We start from the raw sequence: 12509 nt of genomic DNA on the forward strand, positions 1-12509 counted from the left end.
TGCCATATTCCCAAAAATACACCTTGAAAAAAAACAGATCACAAATTCTTACTGCTTACTACTCACTAAAATCGCTATAATTTCTGTTTTGAAAATGTATGAAAACTAATTAAAGAAGATATCGAATGAAGACGATGAGAAGAGATCATTAACTCTATAGTTAGATAGTGAATGTTGTTAAGACAGTTCAATTAAAGCATGTTAATACTGCGCGAACAGTTTGACATCTGTTAGTCATAAGGTTAGGATCCAAAAACGGATCGCACTTGGACAGATGACAACACCGGTCTATTGTGATACGGAAATACTCCTAAGTGTTGATCGAAAAGACTCTCACACACACGCCACAAATTTGATTGTTAGTGAGGTCTGACATAATTTACTTCACTCTGGTGCTAACTTACAACTATAAAAAAATTTGTTGGTACAAGTCTATTACGCTTATTGTCTCCCAAATAATAAATTTGTTATATTACATATTTAACTTTAGTAACTTGGCTTCTCACTTCTCATTGTCCAACACTCTTAGAACCGACTGACTTCTTTAGACATCGAAAGAGGAAAAAGTAGCAAGCAAAGGTATCCCGCTTGATAATGCGTGTCCAGTGTCAAACTTTTGAAATTTTGCTATTGAAACTGAAAATATATACGGATTACCTGGTGTTGTGACTGAGATCGCCAACTTTTTCCTTTCTCTAAAGCCTCTTGCTTATGCACTCTTTTTTAGCTGTTGTATAATGTAGAAAGTCCACCTTTCATCTAACTTTATGTATCCGTAAATCGTATTCGATTTCAAACTGAATCTCATCAATCTTTCGGTTTCCTATGTTCACGCTTACGGCGGAGTATGAGTAGTCGGATTTCCAATGTTAGCCAAGTGCTCATTTAAGTTGGCGATTACCTCATTCATTTAATGTATTTTGACTCTCCGATAGTTCAATGTGATCTGATAGATGATCGTCGACGATCGGACCTGACGAACTCTTTCGAAATCTTTATTAGCATGCTCGTTTTTATCTGCCTGTGTATTTTGGAATTATCTGATTTGAAATCTTAAAGGCTTCATTTAATTAGGTTCCAGTAAAGCAGCTCCACCATGTACTTTATTATGAAGCGGTATGTCGTTGCTATATCTTTATAAATACATATTTTATCAATGCTGACTCAAGAAGCAATGTTTCTCTCACCTCTCTGAGAGAGCTCACACTCATTTGCTTTGGTAAATTGATATCTTCCTGATTAGATATAGGTACTTTATGCCTTTAGTGTGTTCACCGAAGCTCTAGGTTGAACGCAGAACATAAATCAGACTACAACCGTGAGAATTTCTTCGGTTTACCACTGGAGGTTATTACAAAATAAGTTCTTTGAAAACTTGTATGTGTAATTGCTACCAAAGGTTTTATTTGTTTAACACAAAAGGTGTTACGCTTACATCTTACACTCCTCTGTACCTTTGGGATATCGAGATTAATATTGATCTCATCTGATTTTAAGAAGATTTGAAGTTGGAGATCGTATCTTGATTTTCTTTAGAAGTTATAATAGAGTTATTAGCTTAAAGTAATAAGTGAAATTGAGTCTAGAGAAAAATGTAGACAAATATTAAATATTAACGAACTACCCGCAATCTCCAGCGATGCCAAAAATAAGGTCATACACTAGAAGTGATTTCGACCTTCTCCGTGAATGATACCTAAAAAAATTTACAACATTTAAGTTTAAAAAAAAGTTGAGTTTTACCCAAAATTTCGGTCGAGTAAAATTTTTGGTCAGTTTAAAACAAATATTAAATCATTGTATGGAAAACTGTATACAGAACATGCAGCAAAAATTTGAGAGTGATCGAATCATTTGACTCCGTGTAATCACTCAAGCAAATTTGAAATATGTAGTGTTGAGAAAACCCGTTTAAAGATGGAACTGAAATATTAATTTAAACGCTTAGTACTGTATATTTAAAGGTATAACCTATAGAAATATGAAAAAGTCGATTTTTTAAATTTCCCACTGGACGCTTAAACCGCTGATAAAATATGCGAACTTTTGAGTCAATGTGAGGCTCTGCAGCAGCAGCACCTGTCCGTTAAAGAGTCGTTATAAGCTCCGTAACTCAAGAAACTGCGTTCTCATTAAACCATTTCAATACGAATCGCATTTTAATTTTCACGCATCACATTCACCAACTATTCGTTTGTCCATCACTTTGTTTGCTAACTGCTTGCACGTACTGTCCAACTGCAAACACGTGTCGGGGAAAGTTTTAATTAAATTCCAGCTGAACAACCTTTTCTGCTTACTTCCTGCCTTATTACTCTACAAATTTCTGCTTTAGACGAACTCTCATTGCCATGAGAAATTACTTTCATTCACCACAGTGTTCTCACTTCCGATTTCCAACAAATGTCAACTGGCTTTCGGCGACCAAATCGTAATTCCCACGAACGCTTTGTTGCATGGCATTGACCGAAGCAGGGTCGACACTATGCTGCTCTTCTATGCTTCGTTGTGACACTTCGACACAACACAAGATGTCCGCTAGTCATTTTGTGTTTGACAAATATGACTTCCAACTGTGTGGCATGCCGGCAGCAACATATTGTTGCTGTCACGTGATAAATGTGCGGTACAAATGATTGCGGCGCCACAATAAAGTAATAGCAATGAGAAAGAGAGAAGAAAGCGAAGCGTAAAAATAACGCAAATAGCAAGAAGTCAAAGTGAAAATGCAAGTGTTTGAACATTTTCTCTGGCAACACGGTCCCTACTGCCGTCATTCTGTTGATGGCTTAATTAGTTGGTTTGTGTTTTTTCTCGCTTTGAATTGGCCTTTTCTGCTTATTTAGCTCGCAACAAAATACCAGCAGCAGTCAGTTTTTCTTCTTTGTATTCATCCAATCTTCTGTGGCTCTCTGTCTACCCCCCCCCCCCCCCCCTCTGTGGCTTGTTGACTTTTGTACGGCCAACTTCGGCTTATTTGCATTCTTGCCCAGTTTTACTAATTTCCGCAATGTTTGTTTGCTTATTGCACTCGTATTTATTCACGCTTTGTTTTTATTCAAATTCTTTTTTGTTTTTCTTTCTTGAACCGCTACTGAATCGTGATTTTTCGGAGAATTCTCAGCTGCCGTCGACATGGTTTGCCTCATTAACACTGTTTATTTAACTTGTTTGCATTTGTTTTTGTTTTTTTAATTTATTTTTGTTTTTGTTTTTCCTTATTTTTACAACAATTTAAGTATGCATGCGCAAATGATTTACAAGCAATGGCGAAATGACTTTGCAGGAAATGCAATTACTGCCGTTTTTTTTTTTTTTTTTGTTAAGCTGTGTTAATTTATTTTTTGCCAAAAGCATGCTTGGAAACTTCGGGAGAACAGTTGAAGATTGAAGAAAAAAGCAATTACTTAATTTGACGTGATTCCATATAACTTGATTTGTCTTGCTTCATTTATGTGAATTAACTCGAAAAACTAGTTTAAGATTCCGTTGATTTATATTAACTTTGTGTGACGCGACCGAACTGCAACTGACTTCAATTGGTTCGAATTATTTAACTTTTCATTAAATTCGACTCGTCTTAAATCAAGATCAATTCACACGAGCTGGTCCATATAAACACCACGCAGAAACCGAACAGATATACATTTTTTTTCCTATATTTGTACAAATTTATTTATGTTCGTGTGAAGTTTGATCCTCACATCTCAATTAGTCTACGTTGAGCAGCTGTTTGTTTTCGACGCGTAGAGTTTGTCGAAAAAGTTATAGCTTGAAAATCGTCATGCACCAGACCATCACAACATTTCTTATGGATAGGCTCAACCATTTTGGTATGAAGTGTGTCAATGCTAGACTTGTACCAAAAGACCTGAGTGTGGCGTCACATTCTAGCATGATTGTTACTGTTTTTTTTGGCCACACACGAAGTAACATATGTTACTTCTTTCTCATATTTACATTTCGTGGTTCCATCCTCTTCGGTACTCATCGCTCACACAGACGGCTCCAAAGACCTTGCGAAGTACAGTTCTCTCGTATGTTGCAAATGCTTTCTCATCTCGGTTTGTCATCGTCTATGTTTCTGCGCCATATAATAGGACGGGTATGATAAGAGTCTTATCGATCGTAATTTTTGTTCGTCGAGAGATTTATCTACTTCTCAATCGCTTACTGATCCCAGAGTAGTATCTGTTGGCAAAAGTTATTCTGCGTTTGATCTCCAGGTGTAGATAGTTCGTGGAATTTTTGCTGGTTCCGAGATAGACAAAGTCCTTCACTTTGATGAAATTTATAGCTGCCAACAGTGACATAGTTCCAAGGTACTTTATCTTGCCATCGTTCACAATAAGCCCAACATCTTTCGCTCGCTGTGATATTATTATGTACAAAATGCTAAAAGAAAGCGAAGTTAAAGCAACCTCAATTGCCGCTCTCATCGCATGTAGCAGATTTAGAGCTCTGGCCGGCAGAAAGTACCCTCTAGTTACACAAAAAGTAAAACTTGCAACATTTTTAAATATTTTATACAAATTCTTGGAAGTAATGTATAAATCTAGGAAAGGCATAACAAATCCTTCTTACTTAAATTCGAACCTTGTTCTATGTCATGACCAGTCTTATCTCAGTTGATATTCCCATACACTCGACTTACTGTGCTGAATAACAACCTTCTTACCACAAAATGTTATTGAGTCTTCAATTTATTGGTTCCATTTCAACTATCATTAGATTATTGTATTCCCAAAAAATCCCAATAACAAATGAATACATAAAAGAAATTCTTATGTTTGAGCATTATTTGTATAAACCTTGCATTCTACGAATTTCCTTCTATATGGTCTTTGTGGATTAAGCTTAAAATCTTTGAGGAGCTTATTCTAGTCACAACTTCAGTTTTTTCCTTCTGGTACATAGCCTTAGTCACATAAAAATTATCAGAACATCGAAGTAATCACTTGGCGCCAGGTCTGGACTATAAGGTGAATGCATAAAAACCTTTCAACCGAGCTCTCGGAGTTTCTGGCGAGTCACTATCGGTGTGTGACTTGGCGTTGTCCTTATCGAACACAATTTCCCTCCTATCGGCTAATGATAGTCGCTTTTGCGCGATTGCCACCTTGAGACGATCCATTTGTTGGCGCTATGTGTCCAATTTAAGAGCTCATAGTAGACGATTTTCTGTTCGGTATTCGAACACTACCACTTCCTATTAGGGTTATCGTAATTGCTTCACTTGTTATCACCAGTAATCATCCGTTTCAAAAATGAAACGATTTGTATCGCCTGGCTGATGGAAATTCGGTTCATGAGGTTTTTTTTTGTTGTAACACATGTGGTATCCATAGATCAAGCTTCTTTTGGTATGTACAATGGTTTTCAACAGTTTTTTGTGCAATGTTTGGCTGCTGGGCAATCAAAGCAGTGCTTACATGGCAATCAAAGACAACGATTTTCATTTTATTATCGTTATTTTCGACAACTGGTTCTCCAGAGTGTGGTAGATATTTTACATCAAGATTACGAAACGGTGATTAAAGCAATCACAAAACAGTGTGAGAAATTTCTTTAGTACCAAATCTTATATTTCTAACGCCATTTAGCGTTACCTGATCGCGGTTATATAACGTTACATATAACTGCAGCTATCTATTGAAAAAAATATGGATTTCATTTTACCTTATATAAAAGTATAAGAAAAGTTTTAAAATCTAAACATTGCCATACATAACTTCAACAATAATATTTAAAAAATAACCTTTCAGAACACGCCTTAAGTTTTTTTCGAGCGAAATCGATTTTTCGATAACAGCTAGACATTCAAATAACTTCCAGTTTTTTGGCATTAAAGAGGAACATTTTTCATGAAAAGAATTTTTTGAATATTTTTATAAAATCTACATTTTGCTTAAACTGTAATTTCTATACGCTATAATGGCGTTCTAGTGGTTACTTATCTATATAGTTTCCGAATAGGTAAGTAGTTACAATTGTAATTAGTTATGCATGCGTATATATGGAATGGCATTGCAAATGTTTGTTTATAACATATTATAAATCAATTTTTATATATTCACTGCATACAATTATACAATATATCATAAATATTTAATAAAATTTTGAATATTAATAGAATTATGTTACAGATAATATTTAAGCATATATACACACTTAGTTGTTGCTAAAAGATAAAAAAAAATATCTGCAGTCACTTTTGCATTGAAATCTTTCGTTTACTCTCTTCATATTGTAATATTTGAGGTTAGAAAGAATTTTCACTAAATTTTATAATATTTTACTAATTTACTTTTACTACTCACCAATAAGTTATATAGAACAGTTACTTCTTCTAGTCTTCTAAGTTTTTTTTTTACGTCTTCTCTTTTCTCAAATCATTAGCGGATTACTTGAGCGTGCCGCCGGTACAGAGTTTGCAGCCGCGCGCCGCCACAACGGGACATGACTTTATGTTACCACTGCAACCCAAGCTGTTAGCGCCATTAGGTAAGGTCATAGACTTGCAACAACTTGCAATTAAAATGCCACATACTTTTGCTTTTGCTTACTTTTATGCTCTCTATGTCATTCTTTATGCTTTTACACGCTCTCTTCCCTCAGAATGTAAAGATCATCACGCGCTGCAGTTGGCGCCGCAACATCTGCCTGGCGCCGATGGCATGCATAACGGTGTACAATTACATCACACGCAGGCGCCCTACCATATCACCGGCGCGCATCATTGTCTCAGCAGCAGTGGCGTCGGCAGCACGGACAGCATCAGCGGCAGTCACTCGGGCAGTCGCGCCGCGTTGAATGTGCCGCCCACTATTAGTGTGGCGTCCGCGCAAATGCCACCCGGCGTACGCACACCCAACCTGAGTGCGCGCGCTGCACAAATATTGGCCGCGCAGCAAATGCGTGAGGCAGCGGCCGTCGCCAATGCTGGTCACGGCAATGTGCATCATTCAAGTGGTTGTAATATAACGATTGCGGTCAATGATGGCGGCGGTGGTGCATTGCTGGAGATGGAGAATTCAACGGCGTATATGGAACATCAGCAACAACAACAATATCATCAACAACACCATCAGCAAACACAATGTTCGCCACAGTGTACGCAAAGTCCACAAAAGCAACAGCAATATCACTACCAACAACAACAACAGCAGCAGCAGCAGCACGCGCAACATCATCACCCACCGCCGAAGGTGACGCTGCTGGACGATGGTGGCAGCAGCGATTACGCCAATGCGACGGATGAGGGCGAGGACGACTATGAGAGTCGTAATGGCAGTGTTAATGAGTATACAAATGGTGATGATGGCGATGCCGTTGGTGCTGGTGGTGGTGGTGGTGTTGGTGCTAGAGGTGGCAATGGTGGCCGCTTGTACGGCACCGATTTGCGCTGATTGCGGGATATCGGTTGGAAATTTCCATTTTAAATGGATAGAGATAAATGTCTGTGTGTGTATATATGTAGCAAATAGCCAGTATAACTGTGTGTTTCGTGTTAAATGTGTATGTTGCGGTCAACGGTTGGAAGAGGAAGTAAGCTAGATAGTTAATGAGTTTCAACGAGCAGCCATTAAGCGCAAATTTATAAGGCTTCTAGTGACGTAAGTTTTTGTTTTTATTACTTTCTTTTTTCGTTAAGTTGGTCATTTATATAGTATATATGTACAATATGTAGTATTTTAAGATTTTTAATTGACCTAAAGCGTAGCGTAATTTAAATATGAACAGCAGTTGTAGCAAATTAATGTAGTTAACTTGAAATGTGTAGCAATTTTTGCTAAGAATAATAAGCTCCCGGAAATGAACTAACAATTTCCGTTTTTCGTACTCAACAACTAAGTAAATTACATACTCCCTACAGATCTTCTCACAACTTCACTAAAGCTAAATAAAATTTTCCATTTAATACAAATGCTAATTTCGGCTCACCCTTCGTTCCTTACTAAAAAAAAAATTACAAGTACTGTAGCCAAGTGTATACAGTTCGGTGACCATATTTGTCCTGGCAAAATCCGGGACGGTTTTTTATTTCCAATTCATTATTTTTTTTAATTCTAAGCTCGGAATCCGGGCTGTCCCGGCCAAACCGGGACGAATGATCAGCTAAGTATACATATAGCACCGTCCTATGTGAGTTTGCGCCAAGTACGAAAGTCAGTAGACTTCTTATTCAAAAGAATTAAGTATTGTTGTCATTTTGAATAGTTGTATAAAATTCGCTGATATTTTAAACTTTATTTAAATATGCTTTGACTAGCTAAATACCTCAAGTTTCCTTGATCTTCGTAACTAAAAATGAAGAAATATCTCTTCTCAAATGAATTCAGTTTTATACGATGCACTTAGAAAAAGTTTTCCTGACTTTCATCTGGTACTTGGTATATACATACGCCGCACCAAAACTGTAACGCTGTTAAGAGCTTGTGACCTTTACTGGCATTTCCGCTGAAAAGCCTTAATCCTAAAGCAGCACTTGGTTATTGGCTTGGCCTTCAAAGCGTTAGCTGGTTCTTACCGAGTCGCTTGATACTAATTTTTCATTAATAAGATTTTTGACATTTTATTGGAGAATCTAGCAGAGTCGCTCGGTTAGAAAATTATTTTCTAAAACCGATCGCAGGGTTTTCATTGTTACGCTGTCTATTCGCTCAAATGTCATTGTTGATCTACTTCTTTACAACTTTTTCCGATAAATTGTTCATGCTATAGTCATTTTAGGATTGCAAGACTTTATAGTACATAAATCATGACTTCTTTGAAGAATACTATTGTATTATCTCCGCTAAATTTTTCTTAGTGTAACGTTTATAAAATAATTGCAACACTCTGGCGACAAGATCCATATTGTTATACTTTGTATACATTCATATGGGTAAGGTCTCTCACTGTGACCGTTGTTGGGATTAGGGCTATTGTGATGAATTTATGTAATCGGGTCAATATAAGACTTTTTAGATTACCGCACGAAGAATGCTGAAATTCATTTTATAATCAAAGCAATTTCGCATAGTGGTGTATAGTATGTTAATTTGGGTTTTATTATATTAATAAAAAATTTTACAAATTGCAATTACAATATTTTGGTTTAAATTGGTTGAAAAGCATTACTAGGGTCTTCTAAGCGTGCGTTGATTTGAATACCCTTACATCTAACCTTAAATTCCGAAGAATATTTTTTCATACACTTGAAATAAGTGCTAAAAATCTGTGTACCTAACTAAAGTTATAAAATTTTATCTTTATAAATTTAAAATAAATGTCCCTCAAACAAAAACAAATTTGCAGTTAATTATATATTTAATTTATAAAATTTAGTAAGCCCAAACGTGTACAGCTTTCTTTGAAATCGTTGAAAAATTGTTTAAGTATGAAATCCATTCTATAATATCTTTCATCATCTAACACATATACACCTTTATATATTAGGGAGAGCCGAAAATCGGACTAAGAATTTATGAGTAAGAATTGACTTTTTAAAAGTATTTAAATATACGAATTTTTTAATTAAAAAAATCCCACTAAGGTAGATTATTTGTAAATTTTAAGCTCTACATGAAACTGTAATGCAAATTCTTTTTTACCTAAACACGTCGTGATGTTTTTATTGAAAACACATTTTTTACGTATTATTTACAAATATGGAAAACTTTGAATCATATACGTTAAAATGTTGCTACAAATACTGCCTTTTAGAAATATTTTTATACCCTGAAGAGGGTATGTTTTAAGTTTGCCACGATTTTTGTAATACTCCGAAGGAAAAGTCGGAGACCCTATGAAATATATATAAAAATTATTAACATGACGAGTTGAGTCGATTTAGACACGTGCGTCTGTTCGTCTATCTGTATATACGCGAACTAGTCCCTCAGAGATATCAATCTGAAATTTTGCACAAGTCCTTTCTTCCCCAAAAGACTGCTCCTTTGTTGGAATCGCCGATATCCGAGCACTATAGAATATAGTTGTCACACAAACTGGTTGATGAAAAGTTCTTCTATTGAACATTTTTTTGCTTAACAAGACATCTTCGCGAAATTTAGCATGTTATTGCCCAAAGCAACAATGTTATCTCCGAAGAAATTAAGAAATTGTTCAGACCGGACGACAATAGCGTACAACTGTCGTACAAACTGACAGATAAAAATTAGGCTTTAGATTATTATATACCCTATTGCTATTAGAAATGCAGCTGTGAAGGGTATTATAGCCACGATGTCACCATAGTTAACGTTTTATATTCTATTCTCTCTATTTACGTTCATTTTTACCCATAAATTCAAAATTAGTCTTTTTTTGCTCACCCTAATATAGACATTCATACATAAGTTCCATAATCAAAATTTTTTCCCACTCTTCTGCACAGTCAATGACTTGTCTCACATATATAAAAATTTCGCAGAAATCCCCGAATAAATTTAGCGGTACTTACCCACGATTCGCCATAAGCCAAATAACAATTTGAGGCTGCACGTTATTAATAGCCGTTAAAACTGCAGATTTTATTTAACAACTCTTAGTGAAAGCATACACAAAATTTAAATAAACAAACTGTGCCAAGTGCGGTGTAAGGCAAACACTTCCGGTGCGGAGGCAAATACTCAAGTCATTCGAGTGATGGTCAAGTGGGTCATAAATGGTTCTGTGAGTCACCGAGCGCTGCGAAAATAAAAAATAAATTAATAAAAAGTAAGGAAGGGCTGAATTTAGAAGTAAACGAGCATGTTATACTCTTGCAAGTAGCAAGAATCAAAGTTCGGGAAATTTCTTCAATTGCTGGTAAAACTTTATATTAACCAAACTATTGTACTCTGTAGCAACATGTTGCGAGAGTATAAAAAATATTGTAAAAGAATTTAGCATTCATTAATCGATGAAATCGTGAATATATTAAAAACAAATTTGGTATCTTCTTGACTTATATTAAAAATCAGAAACTTAGACTCAGTTTTATTGCTATATTTTTCTTCGCGTCAGCTAAAATTATATAATATTAAAAACATCTTCAAATGAGATATACTTGCATGTATGTGATATAAACTTGACCGAAGAGGTTAAATTTAATATACATATATTGAGTTGATGTGCAAAACGTCAAACAGAGGATAGGAATTCATTATATAATATTAGGGATATATGATTTAGACCAAGGTATAGACATTTCAAATGTAAACCATAATATATTTAACCACATAATTTTTAAAAAAACTTGTCCATTTAATTTCACTCAATTATCACACATTTAAACCAATCTGAATCCGGTGGAAAGACGGAAATCATTTTATAAAGTATATTGGCGATAGAGAGAGGGATTAATTTTGACATTTCTCAGTTATACTCGATAACTTATTTGAAGCAATATATAACATAAATAATACTCATTGGCTGACATATTCGCCATAAAACTTGTTAGAATAAATAAAATCATTATAAGTACTATATGGAAATTGGAGTAGTATTGAACCGATTTTATCAATTTTTGCCAATACCACATACTACTAACATGCCACAGACTAATATTTTGCTTCCAAGATTTCATTAAGGTACTTCAAGTATTATCACCATTCGTATGGAGTAAAGCCTGCCGGATGTTGGAAAATCCTGAAATTAGTTATATGGGGGCTAGGACAAGTTTTCGCATATTTTTATCCATTTTAGATACAAAGATGCTCCGTTATGATTAAAACGCGTTTTCATTGAAATAACTCACATATTGCCTGATATACATATGTATGCGGTGTAAAGGCACCCGAAAGTTCGAAAATCTTTATATTAGATATATAGGAGCTAGTATTGATCCAATTCAGCCCATTTTGGACATACAGACATACTATGATCAGAAAAGCATCCTCTCTGAATTTCAATTATATATCTCACACATTGACCCATAGTAGTGTGTGAGTGTAGACCGATTTCACCCATTTTTACACTATCGGTAGGGGTGCTAAAAATATTTTCCCTGTGTGAATTTGGTTATTAAAGCTTTAGTGCTTTAAACCTATTAGGGGGGGCGCCACGCCCACATTTTCAAAATTTAGGCGAACAAGACTATTATACTCTGTAGCAATATGCTGCAAGAGTATAAAAATGTATGAAGAAGTAAATTTAAATGAATATACATGTAAGTAAAAGTCAATAAAATAGAGAAAAGTGGCCACTCTGCTAAGCTTCTTATTGGTAATCGGTGCCAGTTGTCGGTGTGAATATCATGAATGCAGCTCAAATAATATTAAACTTGTTGGTGCAATGCACAGAGTGCCATTGTAGCAACCGTTATTTACTTTTGCTGTGCAACAACGACAGCAACAACAATTGCCAAGAGCCGTTAACCAAACTTTGTCTTTGACGCAAACACACATACACATATACACTTAAAAAGCAATGCAAATTCACAAGCTCAGACATACAGATAGAATTGGGTGGCTAGAATAAAGCTAGCATATTCATATGTCCATGAGGTGACCAGGTAACACAATTTTCATGAAAATGCTTTC

The 12509-nt window shown here is 35.5% G+C and overlaps 1 protein-coding gene across 2 annotated transcripts in view; it reads left to right on the forward strand.

The window, feature by feature from the left end:
• The window catches only part of Shawl (Shaw-like), a 61681-nt gene extending 52454 nt beyond the window's left edge, over nt 1–9227 (forward strand). For both annotated transcript variants that reach the window (XM_070107041.1, XM_070107042.1), the window contains 2 exons: nt 6400–6504; nt 6619–9227. In XM_070107041.1, coding sequence (XP_069963142.1) covers nt 6400–6504; nt 6619–7409 — 896 coding nt within the window. In that variant the 3' untranslated portion in view covers nt 7410–9227. The remainder of the gene's footprint in view (nt 1–6399; nt 6505–6618) is intronic.
• Nucleotides 9228–12509: the final 3282 nt, after the last annotated feature.

This window comes from Bactrocera oleae, chromosome 3, assembly GCF_042242935.1.
Source record: "Bactrocera oleae isolate idBacOlea1 chromosome 3, idBacOlea1, whole genome shotgun sequence".
NCBI classification, from domain to species: Eukaryota; Metazoa; Arthropoda; class Insecta; order Diptera; family Tephritidae; genus Bactrocera; species Bactrocera oleae.